The sequence below is a fragment of the Lathamus discolor genome, chromosome 1, assembly GCF_037157495.1.
Source record: "Lathamus discolor isolate bLatDis1 chromosome 1, bLatDis1.hap1, whole genome shotgun sequence".
NCBI classification, from domain to species: Eukaryota; Metazoa; Chordata; class Aves; order Psittaciformes; family Psittacidae; genus Lathamus; species Lathamus discolor.
In genome coordinates this window covers 58,561,130-58,576,718 of record NC_088884.1, presented here as the reverse complement: position 1 = coordinate 58,576,718, position 15,589 = coordinate 58,561,130, and the positions used below count along the sequence as shown (strand labels likewise).

General features: G+C 37.5%; 1 protein-coding gene across 5 annotated transcripts in view; it reads right to left on the bottom strand.

Moving 5' to 3' along the window:
• Positions 1-15,589, bottom strand: part of SMC1B (structural maintenance of chromosomes 1B) — a 34,304-nt gene that overhangs the window by 12,226 nt on the left and 6,489 nt on the right. For 3 of the 5 annotated variants that reach the window (XM_065672826.1, XM_065672836.1, XM_065672828.1), the window contains exons 7-17: positions 15,278-15,418; positions 12,966-13,048; positions 11,779-11,986; positions 9,070-9,255; positions 6,939-7,118; positions 5,770-5,916; positions 5,501-5,584; positions 5,037-5,174; positions 4,426-4,542; positions 2,385-2,491; positions 289-430 (exon numbers count right to left, since the gene is read on the bottom strand). In XM_065672826.1, the coding sequence (XP_065528898.1) occupies positions 289-430; positions 2,385-2,491; positions 4,426-4,542; positions 5,037-5,174; positions 5,501-5,584; positions 5,770-5,916; positions 6,939-7,118; positions 9,070-9,255; positions 11,779-11,986; positions 12,966-13,048; positions 15,278-15,418 (1,533 nt within the window). The remainder of the gene's footprint in view (positions 1-288; positions 431-2,384; positions 2,492-4,425; positions 4,543-5,036; positions 5,175-5,500; positions 5,585-5,769; positions 5,917-6,938; positions 7,119-9,069; positions 9,256-11,778; positions 11,987-12,965; positions 13,049-15,277; positions 15,419-15,589) is intronic. The other 2 variants (XM_065672842.1, XM_065672832.1) reach the window with 2 other exon arrangements.

Here is a 15,589-nt window from a genome sequence, read left to right as displayed (position 1 = left end):
AGAATCTCAGCCACTGCTGCTAGTTTGATCTCTAGTCATATGTTGTGTTTTCATATAAACTAAGCACAGTATAACACTGCATACTAGTAATTTGCAAGTACCCTAATATGACAGCTAATCCAAGGTTAAAATGACAATAGGGAACTGCATTTTTATTAAATTTACAAAGTCAGCCCTAAATTAAACCCTAGAAAGATTACTCAATAGCATTAACTATGTTTATTCAAGATTATTAATTCAATGCACTCTTTCCTCAGTCCCAGGTAGAGAGATGTACGTTACATTTACCTTCTGTAGCCCGGTAATCTCAGCTTCATCTTTAAGAACAGTCTCCCTCAACTTGCTGACAGTGTTTGTTAACTTTTGTAGATGATCACGATTATATTCCAGCTGAATATTTAGTCGTGTCTTCTGATTTTCAAATTCCAGTCTAGTCAAAGTACAGTATTTCAAAACAATGCTTTCAAAACAGGCTGACAACTAAGTCTATTTAAAGTTATTATAAGACAGATTTTCATTTTGACTATTTAGATAGCATTTTTGTAGCTTCTATGTGAACACAAAAATTTGCATGCATCTGGGTCATTGATTCCACTACACCACATCCTGTGGATATACTGGAAGGTACAAAAATAGTGTTAACAGTTAAAAAAAATACAATATACAGTATGGCCATGTTTAATATGGAAAGTGACACTAAAAGTTCAAGTATGTCAGTATGAATGATATACCTGTAAATAATGTAGATATGAACCAGGCAAAAGCTACACTGATGCTGTGTATTTACCCAATGCCTGTGCTCCCTGCTCAGCCACTGCAAGCTTCCTGGTCAGCTGGCATGTGTGTTTACCTGAGTATTGCAAAAAACCTATCTCAGTTAATAGATGGCAATTAAGAAGCATGAGATCAGAGTTTTTCAAGCCATGTTGAGCCTTGCTTGTTATCTCTCAATGGAGGTCTGTATTTGCTTATGGGGTACAACGGCAGAAACTTCTTCATGTCTTTCTGTGAGAAAGGACTGAAGGAAGCAGCTGTTTACAGAAAGGTCTCATCTCAGCTGTCACTGTCTGCCTCTGAGCTTACCAAATGATTTACTACTGGTGCTACATCTGTTGTTCAAGCAAAAGGGTTGGCCCAACACCAGCTCCAGGCTCTTTAAACCTGGGCAAGAAGGCAGTACCATAGCAGAGGCTTACAGGTCTAATGTTGGCAAGGTAGGGCAGCAGCAAGGCCAATGAAGTGTAGCATAAGGGCATGTAGTGACAGAACAAGGAGAATGGTTTTAAACTGAAAGAGGGTAGACTTAGACTAGACATTAGGAAGAAATTCTTCACTGTGAGGCTGGTGAGGCACGGACACAGGTTGTCCAGAAAAGCTGTGGCTGCCCTATCCCTGGCAGTGTTCAAGGCCAAGTTGGACAGGGCTTTGAGCAACCTGCTCTAAAGGAAGTTGTCCCTGCCCATGGCAGGCAGGTTGAAACTAGATGAACTTGAAGGTCCCTTCCAACCCAAATTATTCTGTGATTCTAAGATAAGGCCATGCAAAAATTTCTTCTTTTCACTGTTCTATTACTAACCTCATACACTTCACCAGACTAGTTCTTGCAAACACAAGTAAATGATCAAATCACTTCAGCCAGCAGGTGCTTTAACTGGAACTAAACGTACTGTATTACTACCTCACTGCAGCCCTAACCAAACACACATGCTTGGACTACTTTCTGAAAACCAGTCAGTGAATCTCTTACCAGCTGAAGAGATAGCTGAAAAGAAAATGGAGTTCAGTATTAGTCATTATACTAGTCATGAAGAAAAATCATATTTCCTATAAATGAATGCACAAACTATCATCTTCCTGCAAACACCTGTAGTACAAGGAAATAGTTCATTTTAACATTCTCATTCTTTAAAATATAAATTTGTTGTCCTGTGACATATGCCTGTCAGAGGGGAATACCAGTTCAAGTTGCCTGTGAGAAAATATCCTGCTTTCCTTAATAGTATGTTTTTCTACCAAATCACTTCATCTCACACCCAGTTCTCCTTTAAGCTTTTTGATACATGAGTGAACCTCAACACCATCCTCAGTTTGTGACAGAGCCATTTTTCTATGTGGATTTTATTAAAATACTTTTTGCTTTATTTTCCTACAACAGTGCTACCAAAATAGTAAATGTTACCTTTCCAGGTTGTTGCAAACTGTCACTGACTTTAACTGTCAGATAATCCAAACCATTGTAGTGCAACTGCTCACAAATCTTTGCAGTACTAAAATAACCTTTTACAGTCTTTTAGGTTTTTGTGGTATTTCCTGTGATGAAGGGAATTTACAGTGTGCCAAATCTAATACAAATTATTTTTTAACATTTCAATTACAGATACCACCTTTTCTTATCAATCTCCTCTTGCTGTCTCACATGTTCTTGTTCATACACACGAATATTTTCTATACCAATTTCTTCACAGAATTCCCGGAAAACAGAATCTTCAACCTTCAAACAAAAAGAAACGGAGCAAAACTTTTTCATGCTATCTTGCAACCATTCAAACATCTAGACAATCACTTCAGTTTACTGTTTCTGTCTGTTGTTCCCCATCAAATGAAGAAGAGAAAGCTGAATGGTATACAGGACACTAATCACATACATCAGGTTTCTCAGCGTAGCTCAGTTCTTTGTTCCACTCCTTTCAAGTGATTCATAAACGTTAATTACTATGTTCCATTTATAGCAAAGCCACAGCAAAAGACCTGCTACAGAATCTCTTAAGTATACAGCAAATACTAACAAAAGCTTCAGCCAAAACCAATCTTAAAATTTTAATGAAAGACTTCAGCAGGTAAAGAGTAGGTCTAGTGTATATGGCAAGACTGAACGAAGAAACAGCAACAGCCTACAGCATTTGAAAGATAACCCAATGGACTGAACAAAATTTTAAGTTAACTTCATAGGTCAAACCCCAAGTACTGTTTATATTGTTTTGATATGCAGGCTTGTTTAACCAGGTATCAAACAAGCATACAACAATCTTAAAAACAAAACTCAAACAAAAAAACCCCACCAACCCCAAAAAGCCAAAAAAACCCAAACCCCAAACCCACAACATCCAAAAAAGCCCCAAAACACCCAAAACACCCCTCCTTCCCCAAAGCTCCTTCCTCCCCAAACAAAAACCCAAAAAACAGTCAAATAAGGAATTTCTTGACAATCATCATGCATACCTCAACCACTCTCCCAGAATAGTAAGAGTGCACAGAAAATAAAGCACAGATATTGGCTACTTCCCAAGAAAGGAATCCTCACTCTGTGCTGCTCTTTATCTACTTTTCTAGTATACACTGGCATAACAGGTCATCACCTAGACATGACATCCACGGAATTCAGAACAATCCACTCTAGCAGTGCTGAGAACTGCTCTCAGCTCTAGAAAGCTGACACAGAGCTCTCTTACTAATGGCATGAGCATGCCCGATTTATTCTGCATGTGGGTTGCAGACCTGATGGATCTTCTAACTAAAAGATATCGATAGAGGATTTCCATTAAGACACTGAATGGGACCTGCTATGACTACAGTGAGAATGCTTTTCAGGAGGACAGTCACATATGCAAGGACTGTTTAACTAGTGGATGTACTGATTACTGAAAGATCTTCAAATCTTCTGGGTGCTTACTGAGTTTAGTGTACGTATGTGCTGTCACAGATCCACATCAGCCAGGAAGACTTCACGCCAAAGGAAAGTTACAGTTTAGTCATGCAATCATGCTGCGTAAATATCTCTCCACAAAAAGGAGAGGTCCTGTGACTACAGTTTCTTACAAAGAATTTGGTTGTTAAGAGTCTGAGAAAGAATAAGATGATACCAAAATTTACCCCAAAACCTAGAGAGTAATTTGCTGGGATTTAATCTACAGTTGAAGCTTGCACTGAGAGCTCTAAAGCTGTGAACTACAATGGACTGTGCCTGCTCAATACTATGAAGTGTAAATCATATTTATTAGCAGACCAGGAGAAGGTGGAGGAAAACCAATCTTCTTCAAACTCAAAAATTTCCTCCTATGTCAAATGAAATGAAATTATAGTTTATACATTAAGCATATATATTAAGCTTCATTTAATAATCTAATATTCAAGAAATACATGATTTAGTTGGTTTGTGTTTGGCACATAACAGTCACAGAATTTTAAGGAAACTGATCTGCAAAGCTATGATACATATATACTAAGATCCAACTGCACCTCTGTTCACAGTTACTTTGGTAAAAAAGGCAAAGAATGTAAGAAGATTGTTAGAGTGACTTATAACCCTTGTCAACAAAGTTGTTTACAAAGTTAGAAGTTGCTCACTTTCTAAAAGTCAGCAGTAACAGAAAGAAGCTTCTGCAGTACAACAGCATAAGCTGTCATGACTAGGACAGGAAGCATTACCTCATTAATTTTTTTCTGAAATTCTTCAATTTTTTCTCTTCTTTGTGCTACTCCTTCCTTCAGCATATCATGCTGAGACTCAATATTTACTAGTTCACTTTCCAGTTTTGATTTCTCCTAGATAAAAAGAATGGAAAAAGATGGTAATTTTTCTTAATAGGATGGTCAACTTCCTGGAAAACAAGAGAAGGTTCTGTTCCAGAATAACTGTATTTTTCTTATTAAAAACATTGAACATTTTCTTCTACAATGCCACTTACCCACTATTATTGCCAATCTGCATGCAACCATTACAGTTTTCAAGAGCAGAAAAACAAGTTACCCAAGTATCATTTAAAGTGCATTTTGACTTACAGACTAAATGATAAACCAATCTTACCAGAAATTCAAATTTAAAACCTAAAAGAGAACAAGCCTCACGTAAGTTACTTTGTAATCTTGGTGGAGGACTTGTATTTTATTAATTCCTCAGTCATAACTGCTGTATGTAAAACTTGAATACTACTTCCTTAAGAAGCTTCTTCTAATTCCTTTTATTTCACTAGTAATTACAGCTTAGGCAAAAAAATGCAATTATTAAACACAAAAATTATAAAGGCTTAGTACTATACCATGTAGAGATTAGCAAGATGTTTCTTTTTAATAAGCTCTAATTCACTCTGTGAGTATTTAAGTCGTGTCTGTGTTCCATGCCACTGAGCATACAACTGCTTCAAGTCAGCCTCCTTACGTTTGATCTTCATTAAGTCCTAGAAAAATATTACAATATGAGAAAAAGCATTTGAAACAAACCATGACTTATTTGGAAATCACTCAAGATTTATGCACTACATAAAGCTAGCCTCACTGACATAGGCCCCATTCAAAGCAAATGCTGAGAGCATTGATCATATTCAATACCAATTCTGTAACATATTTATTTCTCAAAAGAAGTAAATTCCTAAATTCCTGCTCTATCCCTCTTCCAAAATAACTCAAGTATGACAAATCATGTCACACTGACAGGTTCTGGTTTGTGCAAATATTTTTACATTGACAGCATCTAGCATCTTCTTCACTAAAAGTTTTCAGGTACTCTGAACAACAGCTTTTTCTTCTTGAAGAAACTCTTCTCAGTGTTGTCCTGGCTCTCCACCTCTGTCATATGTGAACCAACCCACTAGGAAAGAACACAGACCCACAGTGATTATTATTAACTAGAAGAGGATAAACAACTACTACGTCCTGTTTCCATCTTCTAGAAGTTTTGAAAATTACCTTTTAGAAAATCATCTTCCCATAGCTGAATTAAATGATTTAAATCCTTTAGGCTTTTTGCAGTTAAGTGCTTTTTAAGAGACCTACCTTTAGCTCATTAATCAAGCTATCTCTTCTTTCTTTCATTGTATTCATTTCTTTATCATCCCAACATCTAGCTTTAAATCTTAAATCACTTGTTCCTCCAGAAATCACTCCAGACTTCAAAAATAAAGTTCCGTCAAGAGCTACTGTCTGGAAGACAAAATAAAAATAAAATTAAAATCAAATACATCTGAATACAAAGCAGCCAAAACATGCCATGAACTAGTGCCCCAGATATGGTGGTTAGAGCAAGCATCAACCACATTTTGGTGGGATTCCAACATTCTTTCCTGTTCCAAACCTGCTAACATGAGATACATGAAGCTACAAAAAAAGTCTGTTGTTTCTTGGCACTAGTCACATTTTGGTGTTACTACTACTGATCAGAAAAGGAAATGAAACAGTATAATTTCCTTTTATTTAGGAAATTAATACGAGACATTTGTGTACACACTGACAACTTAGAAGGCTAAGTCTGGCTTAGTAGAGCAAACCAAGCAATGTGATAATGGAGTAAAGGAAAACAGCTCATCTGTAAACAGAAAGGAGAAATTTTAGTAAAGAACATAGGTGGTTTTGTGATTTGCTTCCAAGTAAAAATGATTTCACACTCACCTTTGACTTAAGGCTGTTGTAATGAAGATTTTAAAAGGTTTACCAAGTGCATAAAAGGTTTCTACAGACTATCTACAGCAACAGAGATAAGCATAAGAAGAAACAAGTGCAGGAAAAATCAGAGAAGCTTCAGCCCACATAACACAGTCAGCATCTACAACTAATACATTCTGTCACAGATTTTAAATAATTTTTGAAGGGATTTCTTCATAAAAAAGCTAGCAAGATTAAGTTTGCATTGTTAAATCAGGCAGTTTAAAGAACAGAATTACTCCTCCCTCTTTCTCCTCCTTTTCATCCCAAGGACCATACCAAGAAACGTACTTGGAAACTACCTAATTTGCCTCCTTTTCCCAGGAAATCACCAAAACCTACTATCATACAGAGCAAAACATAACCATGTGAAATATCTGGGGGGGCTTATTTATGTGGGAATAGACTAGACAGCATAGTATAATTCTGCAATACTTTGTGGGATGTTTATTAAAGAATTATTTAAATGGCATCAAATACATAACTGCAGTGAAAAACATATGCAACAAAATTCAGCTTCTTACTTTCAACCTCACTGGTCCATCAAATGCTATTTGTTTTGCTTCTTTAACTGTTTCACAGACCAATCCATTCCCACTCACGAACTGAATCACTTTTTTCAGTGGAGCAAATGGAGTTTGTACAACATCCACCATCATTTTAGCTCCTTTTATCTCTCTTAACTTTTCGTTGATTGGTTTAACCTGTAAAGCAAGTAAGCAACGTTTAGAATCCATGTTGTTATAGCAAAGCATGTCCAAATCGGAGTCGTCTGAGGACAGGATGTACAGATCAACAGAATGTGATTCTGTAAAACCAGATACAGATCTTGTTTTCATATTCTATGTATACTGTAGTCCTCAAATCTGTATAACTTTATTTTGCTGTGCATGAAATGCAAGTACATGTAAAATGGAGAAAAAATAATATGAGTTAAAACATTTGTGGAAGAACAGCTGGAATGCACAGAGCTCTGTCTGGGGAAGGATGATTAACTGAGAGCTCATAGGTAATGACTGAAGAAACATCTGGTAAAAATTGTAGTGGGTGTCTGCTACAGTCTGCCTATCAGGATCATAGAATCAGGCTGGTTTGGGCTAGAAAGGACCTTCAAGATCATCTAGTTCCAACTCCCCTGCCACAGGCAGGGACACCTTCCATTTGACCAGGCTGCTCAATGCCCCATTCAGCCTGGCCTTGAACACTGCCAGCAATGGGGCAACCTGTGCCAGTGTCTCACCACCCTCATAGCAAAGAATTTTTTTCTTAATAGCTAATATAAATCTCTGCTCTGTCAGTTTAAAGCCATTCCCCTTTGCCCTGTCACTACATGCCTTTGCAAAAAGTCCCTCTCCAGATTTCTTCTAGGCTTCTTTTAGGAAGGAGAATGCTGTTCAAAGGTCTCCCCAGAGCCTTCTCTTCTCCAGGCTGAGTAAGCCCAACTCTTTCAGCCTGTCTTCACAGGAGAGGTGCTAAAGCCTTCAGGTCATCTTTGTGGCCCTCCTCTGGACTCTCTCCAACAGCTCCACATCCTTCTTATGTTGAGGTACCCATAGCTGGACACAGGACTGCAGGTGGGGTCTCAGAAGAGAGGTGTAGAATCACCTCCCTCAATCTGTTGGCCATGCTCCTCTTCCTGCAGCCCAGCATAAAGTTGGTTTCTGGGCTGCAAACACACACTGGAGGCTCATGTTGAGTTTTTTGTTGGCCAACACCCCCAAGTCCTTCTTCTCAATCCAGCCCCTGCCCAGCCTGTTATTTGTGCTTGGAATGAGTAGAGTGGATGAGGCCTACAGGCAGTTAGAAGCAGTGTCATATCTGGTATCTAAAGAAACAATATTTCTCAGTTGCATGGCTACTCAATAGTCTTTGAATGATGATAGCAAGTGAAAGAGGTTCCTAAGGACTGGAAAAAAACAAGTGTCACTTCTGTGTTCAAAAATGGTCAAGAAAGAGGACCCAAGGAACTACAGGACAGCCAGCCTTACCTTGATCCCTGGGAAGATGATAGAGCATTTAACCCTAGAAACCATTTCCAGGAACATAACAAAAGTCTTGGAGGACTATTCAGCATGGATTCACCAAGCTGGTTATGTGTGACCAACCTGATGGCCTTCTATGAAATGACTAGCCTGGTAGATGAGGGGAGAGCAGCAGATATTGTCTTCCTAAACTTCAGGAAGTCTTTCATCACCGTCTCCTGAAAGACCATCATAGAGAAGCTGACGGAATATGCACTGGCTGACAAACAGTGAGGTGAACTGAAAACTGGCTTGGACAGACAGATCCACAGGGTGGTAATTGGTGGCACAAAGTCCACTTGGAGGCCAGTAACTTGCCACATCAGAAGTGGGACCAATCCTGTTTAACATCTTCACTATTTGAATGATGACAGAGAACCACATCTGGGCAAGTTTGCTGATGGCACAAAACTAGAGGGAATAGCTGATACACTAAGGGCTCATGCAGCCACCCAGAGGGACCTGAGTAGGCTGGAAAAATGGGCCAACAGGAATCTCATGAAGTTCACCTCGTAAGTGCTTTCCCCTAACACGTAAGCCTATTGTAGTTATGCTTAAATGAGCCAAGATCAAGATTTACAAGTGTATTAACTTGCTGATGACAGGAGGGAAAAAAAAATAAAAATGTACTTACATCAAGGTAATCCAGAGCAAGAAAAGTTTCAGGTTCAGCTCGTTCTTGTTTTAGGAAGCGAATGCAATCTTTTGCTGTTTTTTCAGTGGCAACAACAATAGCAGTCATATATTTGCTGAATACCTTGGTAACAGCAAGCTGGTACTTTTTATGAATAGGATGACACAGGTCGAGCAGTCTTCCAAACTGAAGATAAAAATACAGAGAAATATTAGTATGTTACTTTAGATATCAAATAATATTTCTGCATGCAAGATGCTGAAGTAGTAAGAGGAAAGCATGTTATATATCTACGAGCTGCACTCTCTTACAGTAGCTGTACATCAGAAAAAACAGAAATTGTAGTAGTCATCAATCCAAATGGATGACCTTCAAATCTGAAGGGAGGGTTTTAACTTTTTTCCCCAAGATTAACGTTACACATCTCAATGTTTTACTCAACTAAGCATACATAAGCATGACAGAGTGACAACAGCAAAGTCAGCCAAGTTTCTTTTTTGAAAAGGAAGAGAAGTATCTAACACACACCAAGATCTCTGAATGACAATAAGGTCTTAAATAAATAGAACTATTAGCTAGAAAATGGTAGCAACAGAGACACTGTTCCAGTTTCAACCCAAAAAAGAAGCATCTTCTTTCTTTAGTAGCACAAAAAGAGTAAGAACTGCTTTTCTTTTACTGCATAGTCCAAAGAATCAAACCTGTTTTGCCATATATTGATATACCACCGCCACAGATAGAACGACTTAGTTTTTTTGCTGTACATGCTCTCACTAAAGGTCTCTTGTTCCATTTCTGTAATTATAGGTATAGTTGAACTTTCCCTGAATAATTAAAGGTACTAATCCACATTCTGAACATTTTAACATATAAATTCACACAGTAACATTTGATTTTTCAGACAATCAAAACTATACAGAGGATATATATACTTTCAGACACAGGCATTTATGTCCAGCTGGAATGCCGTATTTACATGAAAACATCTGCCTGAGCTGCAGATAGAAACATCCAAGTAGATGGGCTGACAGCCCAACTGAATCTGTAACAATCACAGTCTTACAATTAAAACTACCAATGTAGAAATGCCATTCTGAAAATTAAATTGTAAAAAACTGTAATCAGCTACAAAAGTCACTTTGTTCATCAGAAAAATCCATGAAAATGCATGTCACTTATACATGTGGAATCACAGAACTGCATGGCTGTTTCAGTACCTGGAATGTTCACCAGCCATTACAAGATTGCTTTATCAAAACAGAAGCTTTAAAATGGACATAAGATCTAAATATTTAAAAGCAGTATGCCATTTTTCACCAATGAAATCCAGAAGACAGACACCAAGATTCCCTCCATTTCTGCCTGAGTATTTAGTTCTGTACACCTGAGCCTAAGGAGCAGCTCAGAAGAAACCGTCACCTTATATGCTGGTGTTGGGAAAACTATTGCAGGAACAAGGGTAACTGGAGCACGTATTGTTAAGACTTTCTGTAATGGGATAGTTTATGTAACCAATTTTACTCATCTATTTTTTACATATTAGAAGCCATCATATCTGCAAGTACTTTTAAATTTGCAGCTCTTGAAGGAAAAATAAGAGAACATCCTAAATACCAGCGGTCCTTTAAACCAGCAAGGTATCACCAGTCTGATCCAGTTCTTTTCAAATAAGGTACAATGCAAAAGAGAGCAAAAAGACACTTATCAAAATCATATTATTTTAACATCTTATTAGCATGGATTAAAAGATTCTGAAGAACAGCTGAAAAGTTTTGTTGTTCTTTGCTCCTTGGTCTTTTGTAAAACCTTAGAATCTGTCAAGTGTCTGATCCTGTTGTTTTTTCAAGAGGTTAAGGATTTGCTTTTCAGCTCTGAAAAGAACTGGATCAGACTGCTGACACCTTGCTGACTTTAAACGAGAGCTGGTGTTCAGAATATTCTCCTTCATTTTCATTTATGTTCTTATGGCAGCACTAGGAAGCAGATATGTCACCTTTAAAATGGGAAGAGGGGGGATCTTCCCAGCTTGTACAGCTCAACTATATATATCAAAAAGGATTGATTATACTGACATACTCAGAGACTAACTATTCAACTGATTAATTAAAAAATTCTTATTTAGGATCGCTTCCAATGTTGGAGGAAATACTTTTAAGTGTCAACAAAAAGGTGTAAATATGCCTCACAATCAGTGTCTGTTCGTGATTCAAAAAATCAATACACAGAACACTTGATGGCATTACTAAGCGCTAATTTAAGTAAAATATGGTAACTGATAAGCAAAGACAGACCATTTGGTAAAATAACAATTCCATGCACCTAAGCAACACTGTCCTTTGGAAGAAGCATTCTTTCTGGAGTAAATGGCCTCCCATTCATTTGTTCAAAATAAGTCAGTCAAAAATATGTTTGAAGACAGAAGAATATAAAACCAGAAAGAAAAAGGAAACAAATGGCACAAAAATCACACAAGAGTTCAAAATTATTCTTTGATGAAATCAGTAGTACATTCTGGTAATTGTGAAAAATACTGACAGTTTATGCTGCTATTCTTTCAGCAACACTATTTCACCAAGCACACTCACACAAGCATGAAGTTTAAAAGAATATTCAAGACAGTCCCATTTACTCTAGCTGCTTATTCAGTCTAAGGCAGAACTCTCAAATATTGCTTCTAAAATAAGGCTTTAAATGAGGCCATTCAATTACCACAGAATCTGGATATAGTCTCTTGAGACTTTCCAGGATCTCTGCTCTCATTTGCTGCCGTCTTCCTTCATGGTAATCCATTCTGGCATTCTGCAGTTCACCAACTATTTTGTTCAATTCTTCATTCACTTCAGCCATTCGTATTGTTGCATTTTCAATTTCCTTAGTTAGTACTTCCTCTTGCTGCTTTTTTTCTGCTAATGATTCGCTTCGAAAGGAAGCAAAAAAAAGGAAAACAATTTACTATTTCATTTATACAAGCTTTTAGGGTATGGAAGTAAAGGCATTCTATGGTCACAAACTACAAAAATCATTAAAGACCTGAAGTATCTGTACGAAGTTACTTATACAAGTTGCGTTCTGAAGTATAAGCTACTTTCAAGGTTTCAAAATTAAGTTCAAGTGAGAGTTTTTGCCTGTGTAATAGGCAACCACATTGTTTTACCCTCCACCAATAAAAGGTCTGGTATTGGAAAAATCAGAAGGATTGAGAATTCTCATGCAAAATTATTACTCACCTTACACACTTGCCAAAACGACTAAGGCTCTACTGCACCCTACTACAAGTACTTAATTAAAATAGTTTTACATCACACCAATCACAATGGGTCTGCTGCTTTGAGTCCATCACAGAACTTCATTCACTACAAAGACAGCATTAAGCCAAAGCACACATTACAGATGCACAAAAAAAGACTGGCTGGGGGGGGGGGGCGGAAATCTCTGCAGATCACCTACTTTGACCTCCTGCACAAAACACAGGCTACCATCAAAATTCACCAGGTTGCTCAGATGGTAAAAATCAAGTCGAAAGCAAGACCCAGGAAGTGAGACCTGAGCTGCTAATATGCAACATAAATACTAATGCTTTCCAGAGCAGCACCACTACAGTTTTCCCTGCCCTCTTACTCAGAATTTGTACACCAATAGCCCCACAGTGATAAAATTCACACACCTACAGGAAATTTGAAGCAATTATAAAACTGGTTTCAAACAAAATATGGATAAGGCATCCGACCTCCTACTTTAACAGGCAAAGTAACTGAAATGTTAATTGGAACTATGATGAATTCTCATTTGGATTAAAATTTTAAAGCACACAAAAGAATAATAAGAAACCTTTTATGTTAATCTGAGAATATGTAATATGCCAGAATTTCAAATAGCTTTTAATTTTTTAAACATACGTGCATATCTTGGCATATTCTTCCAACTTCTCTATCCGTTTTTTATGCTCTTCTACCTGTTCCACAGTCTGTTTTATGTTTTCCTATGCAATCACAAACAGAATGTGTTAAAAACAAACCAGAGGAAAATGACAGTTTTATAGCAAGGTACAAAACTGTTAGAACACATACTGAGACAGGTTTTTTCTCACTTGTTCATATTTCATGCTGAAGCAATAACACCTCTTTTCAACAGTATATGCCAAATTGCACCATGAATAATTATTTTCTCAAGGTCATTGCTGGATTTTTCATGTTTGGCTACAGTTCAGAGAAAGTCTCTTCAGCACAAAGAATCATGACAAAATCAAATAAAACAATTTTAAACATACTGTTAGTAAATTACAGGTGTTAAAAGAAGAAAGGTGCTTTTCTTGGCCCAAGATTAACAGAAGCTTCTTCCTAAGGACACACTAAAAATTTGACATAGAGGTTCCAACTTGATACAACAGCACTGTACTAAAAAACTAACAGTGAAACAAGTATTCTCAGTTACTCACATTGAATAAAAATACATTAACTAAAGCATGTCAAAGAAAAAAACAGTTACCTACACATTTTAATAAGCCTTAATGCTGAAATCCTTGTGACATTTTTAATAGCTCCAGGAATGGAGAGTCCATAACCTCTTTGTGCACCCACTTCAATGTTTGACTGCCCTCAATATAAAATAGTTTACCTTATAGCTATTCAGAATTCTAAGCTGTGCCTGTTGTCCCCCATCTTATCACTATAGGTGCCACCCTAGTAAGAGCGTGACACTCTTATTCATACCCTCCCATTAAGTAGCTGCAGACAGTAATAAGGTCTCCCTTGCACCTCTTCTTCTGCAGGCTGAACAGACCCAGTTCTCTCAGCCTCTATTCTATCATAAACCAGGTGCTCCAGCCCCAGCCATCCTGGTGGCTCTCTGACAGACTCAATCCAGAACATCATTATCAGTCCTGTACTGCAGAGCCCACAGCTGGACAGACCATGTTAGATGCGGTCACACATGCTGCATTGTGAGGAGTGATCACCAAGTGCCAGTACTACAGATAACTAATGTCAACTCTGAATGGTCGGGCATGCATTTTATGAACTCTCAATTATTCCTTGTTTCCTTCTGAACAGGGATTTGCCAAGTTTTAGAAACACAAGCAATAGAGTTTATTTCACTTCTACATACTCACTACATTTTCCTGCTAAGTAGTACTTCAAAAAGCAGAATTGCATCAAGATAAAAAGGATGTACAATCATTAACTTAGGTATCATGGCAAGAAAGACTTTACATCCTCATAGATACACAGTAAAATATAAACTTTTCCATACAAACAAGTTTATGTCTACAAGAATGAGGTGTTAGAAACTCTTAGAAATTATAAAGTCTCATCTGATGGATTTTTAAATTTTCTCAACGTAAAGAGTCTCCTCTAAACCTTGACTCTACAATTAAACATGTTCCTCTGACTTCTTATCAGATGACAAAACTGCAAAAGTTAGCACAGTTTGGAGGGGAAAAAAAAAAAAAGGTGAGGGAGAAGGGGAAGAAAGAGCCCCTAAAACACTGAATATGGCAAAGTTTTCAGCAAAAGACAGATTATCAACTGAGTTTCTGTCCTTTCTACTTCTATCAGAAGCCCCATGCAAAGTTGAACTATGAGTTGGGAAATAATTTTTCTAAGAGAACATCAGGCATGGTGACCAAGTCATAGTCAAAAACGTAGGTATTTTATTGTCACGTGTGGATCTGCAATGATAAAAGAAATCAGAGACAAAATGACAGCAATGATCTGTGTTCACACCAAAACCCCTGCCTCTGAAGGGCAACAGAGGAGTGGACACCAAGGAGGTTTTTCCAACTACAACACACTTGTATGCACAACTGACCTTAAAAGCATTCCCATCAAAAAGGTATCTGTGACCAAAATAAGCGTCTAAACGGTGTGAGTATCATACAGAGGTACAACAGTGGCAGAACATCTCAAAAAACATACTTACAAACCCAGGAACTGATTATAGTCAAGCATATATTCTGCGTAACTGTAAGAGATTAGAGGCAAAGCTTTCAAAACCACATCCTCAGGGTAGACTCACACAGCCATTCTGTGAACAAATTTAGAAGCCATTTTGCTAAGCCTGTTGCACCATGGAAACTAAACTAACATTTGCAATGCAACTCCTTCACTGAGGGTGTGCTCATGACAAAGAATTTATATAGACATTTATACCAGAGGGAAAGGTAGAGAAACATTTTTCTCCTTAACACATAATTTTAGCTTCATGCAAATACCTCAACTTCTTTTTTCTTCCTCCAATTAAGTTTCAGCCTTTCTTCATCTGCTTTCTGCTCCCAACGAAGCTTTTCTAGCTGCTGGTTTAGCGTAGCTACTTTCTTTCTTGCTATTTCCTTCAGCTCTTTGTAACGCTCCAACTGGACAAACAAAATAAGCAAATTCACTCCACTCAAAGTGGGAAGGCTCAAGTTCAGTTACACTCTCAATTAATTGCCTCCTTTATCATAATTAAGAGTACAAAAACCACCCAATTCTCAGAAAAACTTTCTATCTACTAATTGCGTTAGAAAAAGTTATATTTTATGAGA